The sequence below is a fragment of the Plasmodium chabaudi genome (genome assembly GCF_900002335.3).
Source record: "Plasmodium chabaudi chabaudi strain AS genome assembly, chromosome: 2".
NCBI lineage: Eukaryota > Apicomplexa > Aconoidasida > Haemosporida > Plasmodiidae > Plasmodium > Plasmodium chabaudi.
The window spans coordinates 606-25,314 of NC_030102.2; the positions used below are offsets into that span (position 1 = coordinate 606).

At 22.0% G+C, this 24,709-nt stretch overlaps 7 protein-coding genes across 7 annotated transcripts; 1 reads left to right on the plus strand and 6 right to left on the minus strand.

The window, feature by feature from the left end:
• Positions 1–219: 219 nt before the first annotated feature.
• Positions 220–1,680, plus strand: PCHAS_0200001 (fam-a protein; the record flags this gene model as incomplete). The annotated part of the gene is made up of 6 exons (XM_016800085.1): positions 220–350; positions 518–737; positions 826–895; positions 1,014–1,123; positions 1,228–1,446; positions 1,594–1,680. The coding sequence occupies 6 exons, from the start codon at positions 220–222 to the stop codon at positions 1,678–1,680; spliced, it is 837 nt and encodes a 278-aa protein (XP_016652927.1).
• Positions 1,681–2,524: 844 nt separating this feature from the next.
• PCHAS_0200005 (CIR protein) lies at positions 2,525–3,639 on the minus strand (the record flags this gene model as incomplete). The annotated part of the gene is made up of 3 exons (XM_016800089.1): positions 2,525–2,617; positions 2,718–3,488; positions 3,625–3,639. The coding sequence occupies 3 exons, from the start codon at positions 3,637–3,639 to the stop codon at positions 2,525–2,527; spliced, it is 879 nt and encodes a 292-aa protein (XP_016652928.1).
• Positions 3,640–5,591: 1,952 nt separating this feature from the next.
• On the minus strand, positions 5,592–6,862 carry PCHAS_0200011 (CIR protein; the record flags this gene model as incomplete). The annotated part of the gene is made up of 3 exons (XM_016800095.1): positions 5,592–5,672; positions 5,768–6,730; positions 6,848–6,862. The coding sequence occupies 3 exons, from the start codon at positions 6,860–6,862 to the stop codon at positions 5,592–5,594; spliced, it is 1,059 nt and encodes a 352-aa protein (XP_016652929.1).
• Positions 6,863–9,882: 3,020 nt separating this feature from the next.
• PCHAS_0200015 (CIR protein) lies at positions 9,883–11,034 on the minus strand (the record flags this gene model as incomplete). Its single annotated transcript, XM_016800100.1, has 3 exons — positions 9,883–9,975; positions 10,081–10,881; positions 11,020–11,034. The coding sequence occupies 3 exons, from the start codon at positions 11,032–11,034 to the stop codon at positions 9,883–9,885; spliced, it is 909 nt and encodes a 302-aa protein (XP_016652930.1).
• A 2,378-nt stretch (positions 11,035–13,412) lies between these two features.
• PCHAS_0200021 (CIR protein) lies at positions 13,413–14,524 on the minus strand (the record flags this gene model as incomplete). Its single annotated transcript, XM_016800107.1, has 3 exons — positions 13,413–13,547; positions 13,652–14,413; positions 14,510–14,524. 3 exons carry the CDS (start codon positions 14,522–14,524, stop codon positions 13,413–13,415), a joined length of 912 nt encoding a protein of 303 aa, XP_016652931.1.
• A 2,467-nt stretch (positions 14,525–16,991) lies between these two features.
• Positions 16,992–18,135, minus strand: PCHAS_0200025 (CIR protein; the record flags this gene model as incomplete). Its single annotated transcript, XM_016800114.1, has 3 exons — positions 16,992–17,126; positions 17,228–18,001; positions 18,121–18,135. The coding sequence occupies 3 exons, from the start codon at positions 18,133–18,135 to the stop codon at positions 16,992–16,994; spliced, it is 924 nt and encodes a 307-aa protein (XP_016652932.1).
• A 3,481-nt stretch (positions 18,136–21,616) lies between these two features.
• On the minus strand, positions 21,617–22,790 carry PCHAS_0200031 (CIR protein; the record flags this gene model as incomplete). Its single annotated transcript, XM_016800200.1, has 3 exons — positions 21,617–21,700; positions 21,804–22,640; positions 22,776–22,790. 3 exons carry the CDS (start codon positions 22,788–22,790, stop codon positions 21,617–21,619), a joined length of 936 nt encoding a protein of 311 aa, XP_016652946.1.
• Between the last annotated feature and the right edge of the window lie 1,919 nt (positions 22,791–24,709).

A 24,709-nucleotide genomic window follows, 5' to 3' on the forward strand; every position in this document is an offset into this window, starting at 1 on the left:
TACGTTATTTTTCTTCTCTTGTAATAAGTTCATTTAAATAAAAAATTTACTGTTTAAATAATTATATAAATTTATTTTTTTATTTTATTATTTTTTTTTTTTTTAATAATTATTAATTTTTTATATATTCCTTGCATTTTCGTTTGCTTTTATTTTAAATATACTTATATAGCATGTTTTTAAACTTTTAAATTAATACTTTACTTATCAAATCCAAAAATGAATAAAAGATATATTAAGATTGCTTTGGCACTTTTAAGTCTCGTAGGATATATGCAAAATGTAGTATTTGCAAGCGAAACTGCTGCAAATGGTGTTAAGAATTCCACCTCCCTCCCCCAAAAAACAGTGTATGAAAAAATGAAAAAATATAAGCATATAATATAAATATGCACATTCGCTAAACTCATGCCTTCATAATCATTGAATATTCAAAATCCCATTTATAAATTCATTTCTTTCTTTTTTGCGCACATTAAAAATAATCTCACTTTCACCAATAATATTTCGTATGCAGACTTGAGGAATACAAAGACAAGGAATGTAAAGATATGTATGAAACTTTTGTAGCAATAGACGATGCAAGAGGTGCTTTATCACTTTTACTAAAACTTGCTGAGAATATGGGCGATCATCCAGTCGATTCTACAGAAAATGAAAATACAACTATATATTCTAAAAAAATTGGAAATATAGATATTGGATGGCTTCATGTTACAATTCCATCTCCCTCTAAGGTATCAAATACAACCAATATTTAACATATAAAAATAAGTTAAAATCAAATAATCATTATTATATATACCTATATGTTTTTTTCATTAGTATTATGATATAATAAAGGAGCTCTGGGATTTTAATGATAAAAAAAAATCGGGTCCTAAGTTTGTTAATGGTACATAAAAAATAATCAATAAATTTAATATGTCCTTATCAGTATTTACACATTTTCATTAATATTTTCTTATATTCATAATATTTCATTTATATCTTCAAAATAATCATTTTTTTAGGAAATGTTGCTCGTTTATACTCCAAATATTTAATATTGTTTGAAAAACTTAACAAAGATGGAAAGCATATAAACTCCAAAAAAAGATATGCTTTAGGTGCAAGAATTAAAGTAAGCACATTTTTTTTCCATTATTTTTCTAAAAATTATATTATTCATATTATTATATATCAATTTACACAATACATATATTTTTTTATTCATTAACTTTGTAGAAAACAGAAGACACATTCGTAATTGTTTGTCCTACAAGAACTCTAAATTATGCCGGCGAAATCGATCAAGAAACTGATTTGAAAGAAATAATAAAAAATACAAAATCAATCGAAACTGAAATTGGTGCTGAGGAAGCATTAATAAAATTGGGTGATAGCATAGCTGGATTTATAGTTAAAAAACTCGATGATAATGTTGATGTTACTTATATCAACGCTGTAAGCAATCTCAAAAAATAATAAAATAATCATTTTATTCTCATATTACCATTTATCTAAATTGATTTTCCATATAAGCCAAATTTTTTATCATATTCACAACAATAAGTTGAGATGTTTTATATATTTACCCATTTTTTTTCGTAGATTTATGATGGTCCCAATTCTACCAACGATAAAAAATATAGAGACATTATATATACAAATATTCGAAACTTAGCACAACGCATTTAATCTAATAAACAATATACGCCAAGTAAAAGTTTTCAATACTTTAATAGGGGATATATATATTAATAAATTAATTTATCTTTATGTATAGTGTCTATTTAGATTATCACCACAACAGTTTTATCGTTTTAAAATGAATATTTAGTATTTAATTTCTTGTTCCTTTTTAATTAAAATATATTGAATGTGTTTAATTTCGTGACTAAATCAAATAATTAATGCTATAATTCAATTATATTTTATGTGTGATTGACCTTTATATTAGTTCGATCACTTTTTTTACCATTCAAAAATTATGTTTCGTACTACTATTATTTTTATTGTTATCATAAAACTTAAAACTTGATAATAATTAATTGTATATCAACATAGAAATACCATAAAATATATCGATCGCTACCCTCAAATTAATATACTTATCATATATTTTTATCTTTATTATTTATATTTTGGTCCTTAATGTTTGTCTTTGAAACCGTTTACAGAATCCAAACAATCAATGCTAGCATAAATATTAAAAACTACAAATCCTATCAATTATAATAACTTTTTCTTATATATATTTAAAACATTTCGTTAAACTAATAAATGTTATCAAATTATACAAAATTAAATGTAATGTAGTACTTAACCCTGACCCACAACATAAAAACTATATAAAAATTATGCAAAAATATAATAATTATACATATACAGCTTTATATTTTATAGATTATATTATTTAATTATTCTTATAGACACAAAATCGTGATCAAAAATTATGTTCAAATTACTTATTTCCAAATATATAATTTCTTAACATATATCATCATTATTCCTATTCCTGGAATAATCACTACTCTTTGAATCATATATACTGCTTCATTTTCTTCTTTATTTTTTTGAGTTTGTCTCTTAAATATTGTTTTTGAGATCGTTTACCAAATCCAAATAATGAATACTAATATAAAAATGGTAAATGTACATACAATTTTGATAACCACATATAAGGAATCACGAAAATAATTTTTAAATATTATATTTTTAAATTCCTTATTTACCTTATAAGCAATTCCCAAGAAAATTGGCATTGCAACAAATATTGATAAAACTGCAATTAATTTGCTTGCTGTCGACGAACTCGGTGATATAGCTTCAGAACTTTCTAAAGAACCTTCTACAAAACTTTGTGTTGTTTTTATATCTGAAAGGGGTTGAAAAACGGAACATTTATTTTTTAAATTATTATATTCAGTTGATAAACTATACAACACTTTTCTATATGAACTGTTTTCAGTATTATTAGGATTTCCATTGAGTTTTTCATATTCGGCGACAAATTTCTTTGCATCTCCCAAACAATTTTCGCAATTTGTGGTATCATCATCAAATTGAGTAGATATGTCACATAAGATTTGTAATGCTTCATAAAATTTAGATATAAAATTAAAATCCATATTCATTAAATTATTAATTTGTTCTTTGTAATTATAATATTCACTAATCTTATTATTATTTTTTTTAAGCTCGCCATAAATATCACTTATTTCATCTGTTATCTTCTTATTTTTCTTAAGTTTGTAACTTAGCCACAAAATAGCATATTGAGCAAATTCGCCATTTTCTGAAACATCTATATCACTATTCTCAAAGGTTTTTAGCATTCCTATAAAAGCAGAGATAACTGCTGCGATATAACCAATGCATTGCCCCCCTTCCTCAGTTATGTAGACAGGGCAATTAGCGTTCAATATCCGATTATTTTCAATATATATTTCTTCTCCTTTGACTTCCGCTTTAATTAAATCATCGATCCCATTAATTGCATCACACTACAAATACATTTTACGAATTAAGCAAAAAACGTATTAATGTTAATGTTACTAAAATGAAAATTAATAAATTTGTAGACGATCCAACATATGAATAACATGCGAAGAGCATATTTTATTTAAAAAAATTATATACCAGGTTCATAAACATTATAATGAAGTTTTGTTATAATTTTGAGATTATGGGAGATGATAATATTTATATATATTGCATAAAAAATATATTATATCTACTTAATATCTTTGCATAGCAATTATATTTCGTTAAACATATTATATTTATTTTATAGCAATCAGACAGATTATCTTAAATAGAGGATTGCTTAATACACTTTTCCAATATGTATATATGATGCATTTTATACAATAAATAACATTACTACTAACTTCTTTATAAATTTATTATAAAAATGGATATAATTTTATAATGAATTTAAAACATATTTCCTTGTACTTACGTTTGAGCATAGAAAACATATATCATCTCCTTTTTTAGTGAAAGTTATTCTAAAACTTAAATACTGTGTAAATATAAAAAGTTCTATTATTACTATATCACTAAAGGTGTATAAATATTTATTTAATAAGGTAGATTAAATATTTATATACTTGTTTCTTATAATATATAATATAGTTTTTTCTAAAATTATAACATTTACAAAATAAGTTGAATTGTTCCATTTTTAATTTCATATACATAATTTTAGTATTATTTTTATTTAATATATATAAATTTATAATTCATTTTAATGAGTCCAATAACTTTATTTCTATTTCTATATACTTTAATTTAGAAATATACCTTGTTGGGTAATTTTATAATATACTTTGAGCAACTTTTCGGCGATTAAAACAAAAATTGGCACTTATCCCATATTTGTTGAGCTATTTATAAGCTTAATTGATTCTTTAAATCAATATTATTTTAAAAATAATACATAGTAAATATTAAATATATAAAAACAAATAACTATTGATGCAAATTTTAAAATATAATAGAAAACTATGTGTAATTAAGTTGTTATATTGCGCTTTAAGTGGAAAAATATAAGATATATTTGGTATTTTAATATATATATATATATATTCGATAAATATTTTGCATTTTTCATTTTTATCTTATATACTCTATTGTTATAGTTATCAATGTATATACATTCAAGCAATTTATTAAAATTCTATACGTTGTTAATTATATGATAAAACAATACCGTTTTAGATAAAAAAAATTATAAACCACTAAATACTGATAATGTAATACGCATTAATATGGAATAATAAATAGACATTTGACATGAATTGAATCTTTATCCCTTTCTCCATCGATCCAGTTTTTTAGAATATAAAACTGCATATCCCCAATTGTATCTTTAACAAAATATGTAACGTTGATGCCTTTATAATGCACTGTTATATTCCATTGATTCGTTTTTTATTCAATAAAAAAATATTTATTTATCTATGTTAGAAAATATCATTATATTTTTATATAATTTTTTACTGAATGCTTATAGAAAATAATTGCATGTAGCATATAATAGATATTTAGTGGGGTATTGTTTATATATTTTTTTTTAATTTTATTATTAATTTTTTCAATAATAAGCAATTTTGTAAAAAATATATTTTTTATTCATTCATTATGTTAGTAATTTTTTATTCTTAGAATTATATAAATAAAATTATAATTGAAAATTAAGCGAACCATTCTTACAACATCATTTATATATATTATAAAAATATATAATTTCGTATTATAATTACATAAATATACTTTTTAATTATACTTATGAGTCTATTTACCTATAATAATAGTAATAAACGAGTTTACTTATTTATCATTTTTAATATTTATATTGAGTTTTAAATCAGACTCATAGATCTGACTCCCCAAATAAAGTTATTAACTAAATTTATCATTTTATGGAACTGTCTTTTCTTTTATAAACAAAAAAAAAAACAACGAAAAAAAATAAAATAATAACAGTCATATATTCTTCTATATATTTATATATACTTAATAATTCCATTTTTCATCACCACAATTTATAATTATACCCATTAGCTATTTTCGATGCATGCATTTTTAACGTCCTTTTGGGTTTATTTTTTATCACGCAAATTTATAATCTTTCTCGCGTTTTTTTTACTCTTCATTTTTTTTTTCCACATAAGTGTTAAATACTAACATAAATATCGTAAAAAATATAATTATTTGTTCTTTTATGCAACCACAAAATATGGTATAATGTATATTTTTTAATTGCCTTGTTATTTACCTTATATGAAATTGCAAAAATAATGGGTATTAAAATAAATGGAACCGCAATGTAGGGTAGTTTACTTCCATTATTTATACTTATGGGGGTTACTGATTGAAGTGTTATCGATTTTAATCCATCTCTCTGACTTTCTATGTTACTCTGTGGTTCTTCTTGAGTAATACGTAATTCGGTTGTTGATAAATCTGGTAAACTAGTTTGGTGAGTTGTAAAAATTTCTGATTCTTCAGCTATCAGATTCTCAGCCTCCAATTTTTGGTCATTACTTTTACATAAACTCTTGCATGTTTCTACTCCGTCCTCAATAAATTTAGGAAGTTGGAAATTTGGGGTGGACTCATTTTTTTCTTCTCTAAATTTATCATATCCATTTTTTAAAGTAGACAATACCTCGCAATATGAATCGCACACTTTACCCTTAGGGACATTAGTAACAAGGTTTTTGTATATATTAGCACAGTTATTAGCATATTTTAAATATACATCTTGGTATGATCTATCTTCGTTATATTTAGTAATTAAAATACACATTTCTTTAAGTAAATTATATAGATTACCCATATGGAAATCACCAAAATCCATTACATTCCTTTTTTTTCCTATTCTATCACGATATTTATTATACCAAATAGGATTATTTCTTTCAAGAATATCATAAATCCCAGTTATATTAACATCATACTCAGGACTAATTAAATTGTATTTAGAACTTAACCATAAAATAGCATATTCATCATATTGGTCCTTTTCAGAACACTCCCCACCACAAAGAACATCGAACATCACTAATAACCATATAAACCCAGCACTAATTCTTCCTCCATTTGTCTCGCATTTTCCTATTACACCCTCTTTCTTGGTAGAACAATAAACAGTGTATAATTCAGCATCAGAACATTTATCTCCTGTAGATAATATGTCTCTAGATAAGCAATCGTCAATCTTTTTAATTGTGCCACACTAAGAAAATATTATAAAAATTAATAAAAAGTATATTAATGCAATTTAATTTAATTTATAAATACCGCGAAAACAATAAAATAAAAGAAGATTAATTTTGTTAAAAAATGTATATACCACTTCTTCAAGCATTATGCTGGATTTTATTTTTAATATGGAGGCAATTTGTCATATACAATTTTTATATAATAATGTATTGAGCCCAAATACGTTATTAATAAATTGAGGTGTCTATATAATTAATATTTGTAGTTAATGTATTATTTTTAGTTTTAATACTTGAATTAACATGGACTAATAATATAATAATAGTATTAAAAATGTATTTGATTTTTATTTATAGCGACAATTAAATTGCCTTAAGTTGTTATTTGTTTAATATTTGTATTATGCCTCTATATAATACATTCTATACATAGTACAGTTTTTTTAAAATAATACCCCAAATGACATAACCCAAAATAGACTAAATTAGTTTTATATAATAATATATTTATATTATAGGTTTACACATGAAAATAAAATTATATTCACTACTTTTTTAATAAATGAGTTTCAAAACTTATGTTACTTTAAATATATAAAGAATAAGAAATATATCATGACTGTAACCCTTAAAAATATATTTGTATCTCGTTATTGGTATGAGTTACTATTCTGCATCACATATTGCATATTTTAATATTATTTATAATAAATATACCCAAATTATTTATTAAAGTTATAACGTTTAAAAATAACTCAACTTTATTACTTTTTCTAAATAGATAATATATATTTATATTTTAATGAATAATATTCTACTCCATATATTTATCTTTCTAAAATTAAAACACAAAATGTGCAATTTAAGTTAATCAAAATAATTACAAATTAAAATCTCCATGGACCTAAATGAGCTTTTAAATTAGTACATATAAATATATATCATCCTTTTCATTCTTATTAACTATTTAATATATAAATAAATACGAGCTCCATTTTAAGTTACAAAAACTAATTCAATAAAATTATTTTCCTATTATTTACTTAATTTTGTTACTTTTATTAGTTTAACGATCACTCTCGATTAGATGTAACAATAAACTTTTAGAAGAAATATAAATGATTTACCATTCTAGTGCACATTTATATTTAGAACCTAAACATATTATATACTCCATATTTTATAATAAAACATTTAGCTCAATATAGAAATCTATATTTTTATTCAAATTGTTAATAAAATTAATAATATATGGCTTGTAGTGTTAATATTACGACATTAAAATTATACTTAAGTATAAATTATAATAATTATTTTTTATACTCCGCATATGTTCAGTTTTAATAATATATATAATTAATATATATCAACGTATTCGAATAAACTGAATTTAATGATTTTTTCGTATTTAATACTTTATTGTTATCATTGTTGCTTCCTGCTATATCACTGTGTAGTACAACGGAATAATTAATATGCTTAATAAAAATACTTTAAATCAATAGGCTATAATTCCATGTTTCATAGCTTTTAAATCAAGTATTTTATAACATATATAATATTTCGTAATAGCAATATATTTTAAATATAAATTTACAAGTTTGTATATATATAATAAATTAATAAAAATGTTATTAGTTCAAACAAAATTAATTATTATGTACCTTTTCGATAAAATTAATATTTAATTATATGATGTTTTCACAATAAAACAATATTTCAATATTAACATTAGTAGAGTATTCTATTATATATATAGGCATATAATAAAGATAATCTATCTATCATATTATTTATAATTATTATAACAAAATATAATATGAAATTGTATTAACTACTTTAAATATAATATATTTATACCTCAAAACTATAAATTAAAAAATGAATAGTGATTAATCTATTATTATACCTTATAATAAATAAATTAAAGCGTATAAAACAAATTCAATTAATACTAATTAATTTTAATACAAATGTAAAAAAATACAAACAGAGAATAGTAACTACAATTAAAACTTCAAAAAATATTTATATATAGTGCAACTTTTATGTATACTAAAAACATTAGAAGTACAATAATATTTTATAGACAATGTTATATTGTCGATTCTCGATCGATATCCCATGCATCTATATTTTATTATTATATAATAGTAGTTTGTTTAATTAATGTTAAAGACACATGTGTTAATCTGAATATATATTTTAATGCAGAGGAATATTCAAAATGAATTTTATTATAATTAATATCCAACCTCATATATAATGCTATGATTGCATCTCAGTTGGCTTAATATAATTTAAATTAAAGTAATGGTGACACAAATTATAAGTTTCACTAAATAGCATTTCCATCAAATAAAGAAGCATACTACGTTATACATAATTCAATATAGCCGCAGGTCAACACGTTTTATATAATAAAAAAATATTATATAACATAATACGGCTTCATATAAATCCAGTATCTATATTAATATATGCAATATAGACATTTTATTTTAATCATATTAAATCAATATTAACACTCAATTATAATATTATACTTTATGGAAATATATAACATGCAACCCTTTTCATATTAATGGGTATGTTCCTTTGGAGGGTGCATATTTAGACATCATTTCAAGATTAAACATGCGGGGGTGGTGTATATATTTAATCAACATTTACAATCCCAAATATTATCAAATTATAAAAAAATAAATTACAATATGCCCTGAGTCCTACCTCAAAACGAAGACTCAGTAAACGAAACAATAAACCATAATGCATAACCTTGACCCATAAAACATAAACACCTCGGTATCAAGAATATTAGAATCGAAAAAAATTTAATTATATATATTTTTTTGATTTTGCAACTTTATGTTTCATTATTTTATTTGTATTTTTTTAAATCATTTTTATATAAACAATAAATATTATTAAAAATTATACAAATTAAATGTAATGTAGTACATAACCCTAACCCATAACATAAAAATTATATAAAAATATGTAAAAACAATACAAACATGCAATAATATGCATATTAATTTTATATTTTATTGATTTTATTATTCAATTACTCTTATAGACACAAAAATTATATATTTCCAATAGACATATTCTTAACATATATCAATCATTATTATTCTTCCTGGAATAATCGTTAATCTTCGAATCATATATTAAGTTCCATTTTTTTCTTTATTTTTTTTAATTTTTTTCTTATATATTGTCTTTGAAATAGCTTATCAAATCCAAATAATGAATACTAATATAAAAATGGGAAAATTATTATATATTTTTTGATAAACGCATATAAGGGATCACAAAAATATAATTTAAATATTATAGTTTTTAATTCCTTATTATTTACCTTATAAGCGATACCCAAGAAAAGTGATATTGCAAATATTGATAAAACTGGAATTAATTTGCTTGCTACCGACGAACCTGATGATGCATCTTCAAAACTTTGTGTTGTTTTTATCGGTGAAAGGGTTGGAAAATCGCTAGATGGATCATCGTCACATTTCTTTTTTAAATTGCCATAATCATCAAATAAAGTAGTCAATATTTTTTTATATGAATTATTTCCAGTAATATTAGGGTCTTCATTAAGTTTATCATATTTATTGACAAATTCATCAGCTTTTTGCGAACATTTTCCGCAATTGGGGTTTTCATCACCAAGTTCATTATACATGCTGCATAATGATTCAAATGCATCATAAAATCGAAATATATCATTAATATCCATATTCATCAAATTTTTTTTTTTATCTATAATATTCTTATATGTCTTATTATCATTGGCTTTAGATATTTTCTGATTATAATGGGTATTTTTTTCTATATATTTAGTATAGAAATCGTTTAATGTATTGATTCCATCTTCTGAGTTCTGATTTAGTTTATAATTTAACCATAAAATAGCATATTCAGCATATTTTTCATTTTCATTATCAGAGCATTGACCTTCACAAAGATCCTCGAACGTTATTAACAACCATATAAACCCAGCACTAATTTTTTCGTTATTTGTGTCACATTTTCCATTTTGCCCCTCTATATTTGTAGGGCAATACTCATTGAGTACTTCGTCAATATAACAAATATCTCCTGTGGATACCATACCTATTTGTAAACAATCGTCAACCTTTTTAAATGCTTCACACTGAGAATATATTTTACAAAATAAAGAGAAAAAATGTATCAATGTAAGTGTTACTAAAATGAAAAATGATATAATTTATAGGAGGTTCAACATATGAATCACATGTGAAGAACATATTTTATTAAAAAAATTGCATACCACTTCCTCAGACATTATTATGAATCCTTGTTATAATTTGGATGTTATGTTGGATGATAATGTTTATATATATTGCATAAATATATGTTGTGTTTACTTAAGCTCTTTACATAGCAATTATCTTTCGTTAACCATACTATACTTATTTTATGACAATTAGCTAAATCACCTTAAATAGATAGTTGATTAATACACTTCTGATTAAATATATATATGATGTATTTTATACAAAAAATACTATTCCTACTAACATTTGGTATGACTTTATTATAAAAATAAATATACTTTTACAATTAATTTAAATCATATTTTCTTGTATTGATATTTGAGCATATAAAAGAAATATATTTATATCTTATGTTTTAGTGATTACCATTCTAAAACTTGGATACTGTATACGTCTAAAAAATTAAAAATTCTATATTAGTATAATCCTTAAGTATATAAATAGTTATTTAATAAGATATATTAATTATTTATATACTTGTTTCTTATAATATATAATATAGTATTTTCTATATTATAGCATTTACAAATTAAGCTACATGCTCCATTTTCTATACAAATTACATAAATTAATATTATTTTTATTTAATATGGATAAATTCATCATCCATTTTAATGAGTCCAATAACTTTATTTTTAATCCATATACTTCAATTTAAAAAATACCTTATTGGGTTACTTTATAATAACTTTGAGCATTTTTTCTATGGCTTAAAACAACAATTAGCACTGGACCCATATTTATTGAGTTATTTATAAGCTTAATATCTCTTTGAATCAATATTCTTTAAAATAATACTTAGTAAATATTAAATATATAACTCATAAATAACTATTAGTGTATATTTTAAAGTATAACATAAAAATATGTCCAATTAAATTGTTATATTACACTTTAAGAGGAGAAAAATAAAATATATTGCTCTTTTAATATATAAATTTATATAAATATTCTATATTGTTCATTTTTATTTTATATAATATATTACTATAACTATCAATGAATATGGATTCAAATAATTTATTAAAATTATGTGATAACGTAATGCTGTTTTAGATTAAAAATCATGATTCATCAAACATTAATCATATAATGCATGTTAATGTGGAATAATAAAAAGACATTTAACCATTTCTCCATAAATCCAGTTTTTTAGAATATAAAACCATATATTCCCAACTGTATCTTTAACAAAATATGTAACGTTGATACCTTTATAATGCACTATTGTATATCATTGACTTATTATTCATTCAATAAAACATATATTTATGTGTCTTTGTTAGAAAATACCATTATATTTTTATATAATTTTCTACTGAATATTTATAGAAAACAATTGTATGCAACATATAACAGGGGTTTATAGGGGCATTTTTAAAATTTTTATTATGAATTTTTTCAATAATAAATTATTTTATAAAATATATATTTTTTATTCATTCATTATGTTAATCACGTTTTTATTCTATAATTATATAAATAAATTTATAATTGAAATATAAGTGAGCCATTCCAACAACATCATATTTATGCAGATCATAATAATATAAATATATTTTTTAATTGTACTTTTGAGTTTAGTTACCTATAATAATAAATGAATTTACTTATTTATCATTTTAATACTTATATAGAGTTTTTAAATCAGGTTCATAGAATCTGAACCCCCAAATAAAGTTATTAATAAATTTATCATATAAATAATCGTTTTTTCTTTTAAAACAAAAAAAATTAACAAAAAAATAAATTAATAAATGGTATAGGATCGGCTTTCATAAGTTTGTATATATTTAATAATCACATTTTCTCATCAACTCAACAACTTCTTTTTTCATTTATCATACAGTCCATGTGGTACTGGGATATGAAATCATAATAAATAATTTCTTACATGCCCCCTTACTTTCATCCAAATTACCATATTAAACGTTGCAATTATTCAAATCAATGTTGTCTTATAGAACCAAATCGGCACTTTGGATTCATCTTTCGATGTCAATTCCAATATTTGATCGATTGTCCCATAAGCCATTATCATTAAGTTATATTAACACGAAATTCAATTATTATAAGTTTTCCTATACTTTTTTTAATAATTTATTTCCTATACATATTTAAAACAATTACTTAAACTAATATATTATCAAATTATACAGAATTAAACATAATTTAACACTTAAATATAACCCGAATATGGGTTCCACAAACACAACATCAACCCTGATTCACAACATAAAAACATACAAAAAATATATAATAAATATACATATATAACTTTATGTTTTATTGATTACATTATTTAAATATTCTTATAAATCCCAAGATTATGTTCCAAATTATGGTCAAAAATTGATTATTTCCAAATAGTCAGCCTTAACATATATCAATAATTATTACTATTCCTGGAATAATCACTCTCGTCGAATAATATATAATTATACTCTTTCCTCTTTATTTTTTTTCGTTTTTCTCTTAAATATTGTTTTTGAGATCGTTTACCAAATCCAAATAATGAATACTAATATAAAAATGGTAATCGTATATACATTTTTTGATAATCCCATATAAAGAATTACAAAAATAAATTTTAAAGATTATATTTTTAAAATCCTTTTTATTTACCTTATAAGCAACTCCCAAGAAAATAGGTATTGCAATAAATGTAATTGAAATCAGCGCATTTTTTATTAATGAACATCGTGAACAATCTGGAAGGGATGGAAAACGACCGCATCCTTTTTTTTTTTCATAGCATTGATTTATAAAATTATGATAATCAGTTGATAGTATAGATAATATTTGACTATATAAACTGTCTTCAGTATCAGTATCATTAAAGAGTATTTCATATTTTTTAGCAAACTTTTTGGTATCATCCAAACATTGTGTGCAATCTGAATCGTCTGGATTAAATCCATTATACATGTTACATAATGATTTAAATGCATCATAAAATTTAGATATATCTTTAATATCCCTATTCATCAAATATAGTTTGTTATCTATAAGCTTCTTATAGATATTATAAGCATTAGCATTAGTATCTTTTATAGAATTAATATATTCTCGAGTAGGTTGTATACAAGTATTATAAAATTTAATTACATTGTCGATTTGGCCATCACCCTTTAGTCTTAACATATGAATTAACCATATCACAATATAATAGACAATATCGGTATTACGTTTTTCATTAATCGATGACGAAGAACAATCCCATAAATTTTGTTCAAATAACCAAAATGATACCGCATTAATTTTATTGAGATCATCATCACTTTTGTTAGTGAACAAGTTGTCGGAATATCCATCATCCGTAAATTTATATTTTCCTTCATCTAATTGATCGAGAAAATCAGTCCATACATTATTGAACCTTTGACACTAAGAAAACAATTAAAAATAATTATTAGACATGTGTATTATTAAAACAAAGTTAATGACATTTATATATAATACAATATCAAAAAATGCATATACCATAAGCTCAGCCATTATAATGAAATTTTATTTTTGATTTGTAAATTGAGTGGGATCATGCTGTTTTATATACACTGCACCAAATATGTGACACAAATACTTTATCCTTATATATGGCAACTGTCTGTAGTTAAATGTATTATAATTTTATCAATAATTAAATTAGTATAGAATAACAAAATAATATTATTACTAAAGAAGCATTCTATTTCTTTTTATGATAATTGACTATATTACATTAAATATAAGGTTGTTTAATACACTTCCGATTGAATGTATGTATGATCCGTTTTATACAAAAAATATTATTTTTACTAAAATGTGGTATGGCTTTATTATAAAAATGCATATCCTTTTTTAGTAAAAGATTTTCTAAAGCATAAGTGGTGAATAAATCTAAAAAGTTATGAATTAGGCTATTATTATAATCATTAAAAGTATATAAATAAATATTTAATAAGATAGATTAAATATTTATATACTTGTTTCTTATAATATATAATATAGTTTTTTTCTAAAGTTATAGAATTTACAAAATAAATTGAATATGTATAATCTTAATATTGATTTTATTTAATATAGATAAACTCATAACCAATTTTAATAAATCCAATAACTTTATTTTTATTCCTATATACTCAATTTAAAAATATATCTTATTTGGTAATTTTATAATATATTTTACGCACCTTTTATACTATTTAAAACGACAATTAGCACTAAACCCGTATTTGTTGAGCTATTTATAATCTTAAATAATTCTTTGAATGCATATTGTTTTTAAAATAATACTTAGCAAATATTAGTTTATAACACATAAATAACTATTGATGCAAGTTTAAAGTATAATTGAAAACTAAGTGTAATTAGGCTGTTATATTACCCTTTGTTAGGGGAGAGATAAAAGATATATTTGCTCTTTTAATATATAAATTATTCGATAAATGCTTTGTATTGTTCATTTCTATCTTATTTATTCTAATTTTCTAATTGTCAATGTGTATACATTCAGATAATTTATTAAAAAATTAATATTTTATTAATTATATGATAAAATATTGCTATTTTAGATTAAAAAATGATGAATTACAAACAATAATAATAAAATGCACTCTAATGTGTAATAATAAAAATGAATTGATAAAATTGAATCTTTAACTGTTTCCCATCAATCAAGTTTTTTAGAATATAAAACCACATATCCTCAACTGTATCTTTAATAAAATATATAACATTGATGCCTTTATAATGCACTGTTATATCCCATTGATTTATTATTCATTCAATAAAATATATATTTATATATCTCTGTTATAAAATACATTATATTATTATATAATTTTTTACTAAATATGCATAAAAAAACATTCTATATCGAAATGCATGAAGAGATATAAAGGGACACTTTTTATATTTTTTTAAAAACTTTATTATGAAATATTTCAATATTTATTGATTTAAAAAAAATATATATTTTTTAGTCATTCATTATGTTAGTGATATTTTTATTTTTAAAATTATATAAATATATTTAAAATTGAAAATTAAGTAAACCATTCCAGCAGCATCATACTCATAATATTATAATAATATCTAATTTCGTATTATAGTTACATAAATATATTTTTTAATTATGCTTATGACTTTAGTTACCTATAATAATAAATGAATTTACATATTTATCACTTTAATACTTATATTGAGTTTTAAAATAGGCTCATAAATTCTGAAACTCAAAATAAAAGTTATTAATCAAGTTTATCATTTAAAACGATCGTTTTTTTTTATAAACAAAAAAATCACCAAAAAATAAATTAATGAGCGATGGATAATTATCCTTCGTATGTTTGTATATATTTAATAATTCCATTTTCTCATAAACTCAACAACTTCTTTATTAGCTCCATTACTTTCTTCATTTATCATCGGGCTCAAGAGGTACTGAGGAAGGAAATCGCTCTAAATGTCTTTTGATTGAAATTATAATAAATTATTGTTTTTTATTCCAATTTTTCTCCATCAGTTTCTCACATTAAATATTATAATTATTTAAATCAACGTCTCTTCTATAACTATATCGATACTTTGGATTCATCTTTCTATATCGATTCCAATATTTGATCGATTGTCCCATAAGCCATTATCATTAAGTTATATTAACAAGAAATCCAATTCTTGTGATTTGTTCTATACATATTTTAATAATTTATTTCCTATATATATTTAAAACAATTACTTAAACTAATATATTATCAAATTACGCAGATTTTAATGCAATGCGGTATATAATCCTAATCCATATATGGGTTCCATAAACACAACCTCAACCCTGATCCACAACATAAAAATATGCAAACATACAATAAATATACATAAATATTTTATTGATTATATTATTTAAAAATTCTTATAAACCCCAAAATTATGTTCCAAAATTATGGTCAAAAATTATTTATTTCCAAATAGTCAGCCTTAACATACATCAATAATTATTACTATTCCTGGAATAATCACTCTCTTCGAATAATATATAATTATACTCTTTCCTCTTTATTTTTTTTCGTTTTTCTCTTAAATATTGTATATGAAGTCGTTTATCGAATCCTAATAATGAATACTAATATAAAATGTTAAGAAGCATATGATGTTTGTTAAAGTTTGCATATATTTAATGAAAATCATTTTTAATATTATATTTATAAATTCCTTATTATTTACCTTATAAGCAATTCCCAAGAAAATTGGTATTGCAAATGCCAATAAAACTGGAATTAATTTACTTGTTATCGACGAAAATTGTAGAGTTTTTATCTTTGAAAGAGTTGGAAGATCGGTATAACCACTACATTTTTCAACAAAATAATTTTTAAAATCATCATAATCAGTTGATAAAGTGTACAATATTTTTCTATACGAACTGTTTTCATTAATATCAGAATTTCCATTAAGTTTTTCAAAATTTGCAACAAGTTTGTTAGCTTTTCTGAAATAATTTTCACAGTCTTGATTTTCTTCATCAAGTTCATTATACATGTCACATAATGATTTAAATGCATCATAAAATTGAGATATTTCTTTAATACCAATATTCATCAAATCATGTTTTCTATATATAATATCCTTATAAGTCTTACTAGATTTAGTTATTTCCACATTATAATACTCATTTTTTTCTATATGTTTAGTATAAAAATCATTTAATGTGGTTATTTTATTTTGTGGGTATTTATTTAGTTTATAACTTAACCATAAAATAGCGTATTCGGCAAGTTTATCATTTTTTAAATAATCTCCGTAATCATAACTAGTTTCTAACCATTTTAGAAAAAATAAAACAGCAGAACTAACCATTTCGGCATAACTAAAACATACTCCTATCCCATCCTCCTTAACATTACAATAAGCCTTCAATGCATGGTTAGGGGTAAAATATACTCGTGAATCTTCCTCCTTCACAGTAATAAGTTTCTCGATCGCTTTAATTGCGTTACACTATGAAAATATTATAAAAATTAATAAAATATGTATTAGTATAAATGTTACTGAAATGAAAATTAATATAATTTATATGCAATGCAACATCCAAATAATATAAGAAAAAGTATATATACCACTCCATAAGCCATTATAATGAAGTTTTGTTATAATTTGGAGATTATGCTGAACGATACTATTTATATATATTGCATAAAATATTTATTGTATCTACTAATCTCTTTACATAGCAATTATATTTCGTTAAACATATTATGCTTATGGCAATTAGCTAAATTACCTTAAGTAGGGGTTGCTTAATATACTTTTGCCATATGTATATATGATGCATTTTGTCCAAAAAATGCTGTTATTACTACAATCCTTAAAAGTATATAAATCGTTATTTAATATGATAAATTTCATTTTTATGTACTTGCTTCTTATAATATATAATGCAGTTTTTTCTAAAATTATTGTATTTTCAAATTAAGTTGCATTTTTCCATTTCTAATTACATATACATAAATATATATAAATTCGTGATCCATTTTAATAAATCCAATAACTTGGCTTTTATTCCTATGTACACCAATTTAGGAAATACTCTATGGGTTCTTTTATAATATATTTTGACCATCTTTCTATGATTTAACACAACAATTAACAATGAGCCATATTTATTGAGCTAATTATAAGCTTAAATATGTCACTTTATATAATATTGTTTTAGAATAATAATTAGTATATATCACATTTTTCTTTCTTATTAACTATGTGATATGTAAATATATAATAAACGCGGATTTATGTTATCAAAATGAGTTTAATAAAAATGTTTTCATATAAGCTATTTTAAACCGATTGTTTGTTTAATTTATAATTGTACTCTTTGGTTGGAATGATCAATTAATTTTGGAGCAGTGCAACATAATTTACATTTTATAACCCCAATTTTATTAGAACCTAAACATATATTATGATTGTATATTTTATAATAAAAAATATTTAGTTTTAGATATAAAAACTATACTTTTTAGGAGAATTATTGTTATTTTTATTGGTATCGTTAATTCTAATATTAACACATTAAAAAAAATACTTAATCAAAATTGTAATATTTCATTTGATGTTTTATGCATACAATTTTAATTTCATCATACCTTTAAGAATATATATAATAAATTTATATCTATATTGTGTATCAAATAAACATAATATATTAATCTAATATTGTTATTGTTGTTTGGGCTATAGCATTGTATACTACAGTGATACAACTAATGCACTTAATAGGAGCACTTTAAATCAATGTATAATATTTCCGTATTTTATTGATTTAATGTGGACATTTTAGAATATATATTATTTCGTAATAACAATATATTTAAATTATTTTAAAGGTTGTGCATATATAATAACCTAATATAAATATTATTAGCTCAAAGAAATTTAATTATTATATTCCTTTTCGACAAAATTAATATTAATATTTAATTATATGAAGTTTTCACAATAAATCAATATTTCAATATTATTTATTAGTAATATATTTTATTATATTATATCTATAAGCCTATAATAATAATGCTATTCCATCTATAATATTATTTATAATTACTAGAGCAAAATGTGATATAAATTTTTTTAATATACTTATATTTTATCTTTTAACCATTTTAAAATATAATTTATTTATACCTCAAAATTATAAACTTAAAATATTGTATATATAGGTCAATTTTTATTGTGTTATTAAAAATGTTAGATGCATAATATGCCTTTTATAGATAACGCTGTATTATCGAACCTCGATCGATTGTTTATGAATCTATATTTTATTATTATATATTAGTAGTTTGTTTAATTAATGTTACAAACACATATATTAATCTGAATATATATTGTAATATAGAGGAATATTCAAAATGGTTTTTATTATAATCTATAGATGCCTGTTCAGTTTTGTTGTTACAGTTTTGCTTGGGAACTTTATAATTGAAATTAAAATAAATATGATACAAATAATAAAATTTGCTAATATGTTTCATCAAATAAAGAAACATAATGTGCTATTCATGATTCAATATCACCCCTGATTAACAAGACTTATATAATAAATAATAAGGATTCTTATATATCGTTATCCAAAAATTACCAATAAAATGTAACATGTGAAGTTATAGTATTGCCAAATTTAATATATACGAACGAATTAGATATAGTATTATGGCTTATGAAAATATGTTCAGTACACCCTTTCATATTAATGGCCATCCCCCTTTGGGGGGTGCATATTTAGGAATAATCTCAAGATTAAACATACGAGATGGAGCATATATTTAATCACCATTTATAGAACAACAATATTATAAATTACAAATATATTATTTCGTAATAACAATATATTTAAATTCCAAAATTGAGAATTTGCATATGTAATATCCTAATATATATTATTAGTTAAAAAAATTTTATTATTATGTGCTTTTTCGATAAAATTAATATTATATTTAATTATATGAAATTTTTATAATAAAAAATATTTTAATATTAGTTATAATTATTAGAACAAAATATGATATGGAAATTTATTAATATACTTATATTTTATCTTTTAACCATTTTAAAATTGAATTTATTTATGCCTCAAAACTATAAAATTTTAAATATTGTATATATTGTTCAATTTTTATTGTGTTATTAAAAATGGTAGATGCATAAAACATCTTTTATAGGTAATGTTGTATTGTCGAATCTCGATCGATATTTCATGCATCTATATTTTATGAATATTTATTATATTTTGTAATATATTTAATTAATCTTTAAACACACGTATTAATATTAATATGTATATTCAAAATGAATTTTATTATAATCTAAAGCTATACATATATTATACTTTATGGAAATATATGCTATGTGACCCCTTTCATATTAATGGATACGGTCATTTGGGGCTGCATATTTGGATTTCATTTTGGGATTAAACATACAGAGATGGTACATATATTTAATCAACATTTATAGACAAATAAATATGATCAAACTATAAACAATTTAATAAAAATATAATCATAACCCAAAACATATATCCCATATACAGAACTCTGACCCAACTGCGAGTTTCACAAATTGCACCTTTAAACCTGAACCCTTACTTTATAATAATGATAATATATTTTTTTTACATCCTCAAAGTTTTAAAAAGTTAATATAATAAAAAAAATTATATAAATATATATTTAATTACAATTACATTTTTATGTAAATGAGCATGCTTTCTTTTCTATTTATAAACATGGGGAAGAGCAAATACATACTGATATTATTACTATTATTACATAATAAATGCATTAAGAGCCTTTCTTCTACAAGCATACAGTCCGATTTTCCTAAATTGTTTCCTATTATATTTTGTAATAAGTCTAACCGAATAATGAAAAACCAAAACCCTAAAGCTTGATAAATTTCTTAATGCTGTATCTCGCTTTTCGCCTTAATAAAAAAATAAATGGTACAGGATTATCCTGTATGTGTTTGTATATATTTAATAACCCCATTTTTCATCAAACCAATTTATAATTATTCCGATTGGTTCTTTTCGATGAATACATTTGTAACGCCATTTTAGGCTTTCTTTTGATCACTCAAATTTATAATCTTTTTCATGGCTTTTCTTTTCGTCTTTTTTCGCCATACGGGTGTTAAATACTAACATAAAAATAAAAATATATAATTATTTGTCTTTTTATGCACTCAAAAAATATGTTGTAATGTATATTTTAAATTTATATTTTTGAATTGTAATACTTACCTTATATGAAATTCCTAAAATAATGGGTATTAAAATTAATGGGACTGCGATGTAGGGTAGTTTATTCCCATTATTTATACTTGCGGGGGTTACTGGTGGACTTGGTAAACTAACTACGGCGGGCGTAACAATTTTTGAACCACCACTCGAATTATTCTGTGCATCAACAATGTCTTTATACTGTATATTTTTTTTAGAACACTCCGCATTACATTCTAATAATCCTTCTTTCAGTTTCAATTCTGGAAGTTTCACATATTTTTTTCTAAGTTTATCATAATCATTTTTTAAATTTGACAATACACTACAATATGGATTACAAATCTCTTTCCAGGGAAATTGAATAAGACATGTATTATACAACTCAACACATTTTTTACCACTCTCTTGACATTCATTGGAGGTTGAAGAGCCTTTACATTTATTAATTGTATCACATATTCCTTTAAGGAACTCATAAAGATTCTTCAAAAATACATAATAAATTTTCATTACATCTTCGTTTTTATCTGTATACTCACGGTATTCACTAAGCAAGTTATGTTCATTAAGGATGTTATAAATATTCTTTGTTACAGGTTCGAAAACCTCATTTACCTTAACTTTAGAATTAAACCATAAAATAGCGTATTGAGAAAGTTTATCACTCTCTAATTTATTCTCATCAATGCTCTTAAAAAGTTTTAGCAGTGACATAAAAGCCGATCCAAGAGTTTTTTCATCAGTATCACAGTTTTTATTAGGACAAAATGCTCCATATATTTGATTTTCAAACTTATACTTTTGAGATTTTGAATCGACTACAACATTTTGATCAATCGCATTAATTGCGTCACACTACGAATACATTTTAAGAATTAAAAAAAATGTATTAAAATAAATGTTATTAAAATGAAAATTAATGTAATTTATAAGCAATTCAACATATGAATCACATGTGAAGAGCATATTTTATTTAAAAAATGTATATACCAATTCCTCAGACATTATAATGGAATTTAATTATAAATATTAGGATTGTCACTAGATTAATTTTATATAAAACCTATAAATATTACACCTAAACAAATATGTGTTACTTGTAAATATATATTTGATTAAGCATATACTTACTATTTTTAACAATCAAATTAATATAAAATAATAATAAATGCGGTTAAAAGGAAATATTAAATTTCATATATGGCTATTTAGCTAAATTCCCATAATATGTAATACGTTCAAACATGTTAACCATATAATGGAATAAATAAACAAATATATAATATTATTGTCAATAATCAGGTTAGACTACTAAACAATTTTTATAATCTTGTAATAGTTTAAATAAAGTATATCTCCTAATTGTTATACGTTTTCACATAGAAAATAAAAATGTATTTTTTCGTTTTTATAATAAATTAATTTAAAAAATTGTATTACTATAAATATTTAAAGAACCAAACATAAATTGCTACCCGAATTGTTCAAAACGCGTTTGTGTCTCATCATTAGACACCCTTAATGCACTTATATAAGTTACTATTCCTCGTGGCATATTGATCTTTAATATGATTTCCAATAAATGAAAAGACATTTTTTTGTTTAAATTATAATATTTAATAAACAAATCAATATTATGTTTTCTAATTAAATGATATATTTGGTGCATTTATATTTAAGCAATATATATATTATAAGCTCATTTTAAAATGTACAATAACCTTAGGTATTTCCTAGAATTTCCTTATATTTAAATAGAATTAATCAATAGTTTTGGGTGCATATTTTATTTAATTTTTAAAATTTAAAAACCATAATATGAAAATTAGGTTAATCAACCTATTACAATTAAAATAGATCATGGAAATTGATTCGTTTTGGGTAATAGTTAGTATATATAAAATGCATATTATATTTTCATCCTTATGACCTATTTAATATATAAATGACCAAGAAATATATTTTAAATATTAAATCAAATAAATGTAATTTAAATATATTAATTTTTAATTTTAGAATTGTATTCGTACTTTTTTTAGAATAATGAATTAATTTGCGAAGTAATATGAGTTACCATTTTAAGTATACATTTATATTTATAACTCAAAATATATTACGTATTGAATATTTTTTAATATCATATTAGTTCGTTTATAATGTAAAAATATTATTTTTAATGAATAATATGGAATTATTATTAGTTTGCTTGGTATCGTTAATTCTTATATTAGTACATTAAAAGTATACTTAGCTAAAACTATAATATTTCATACGATCTTTTGTACGTACAATTATAATCTTGTCATATATTTAAGAATATATATAATGAATTTATATCCATATAGCGTATCAAATAAACACAATATACTTGTTTATATCTAATAACATAATTCATTATGATTACTGTTATTATTCTTTCTGATATACCATTGTATGCTACAATGAGATAATGAATGCACTAAAAGGAATACTTTAGACCAATTACTAATTTTCCTTGATTCATTGTTTTAAAGTACAACATATTAGAGCATATATATTATTTCATAATAACAATATATTTAAATTATAAAATTGAGAGTTTGTATATACATGATATCCTAATATATATATTATTAGTTAAAAAAAATTATTATTATGTGCGTTTTCGATAAAATTAATACTAGTATTTAATTATATGAAATTTTTACAATAAATAACAATTTTAATATTATTTAAAATTATTAGAACAAAATATGTTATAAAATTTATTAATATATTTATATTTTATCTTTTAACCATTTTAAAATTTAATTTATTTATGCCTCAAAATTATAAAACTTAAAATATTGTATATGTAGTTCAATTTTTATTGTGTTATTAAAAATGTTAGATGCATAAAACATCTTTTATAGATATCGTTGTATTGTCGAATCTCGATCGATATT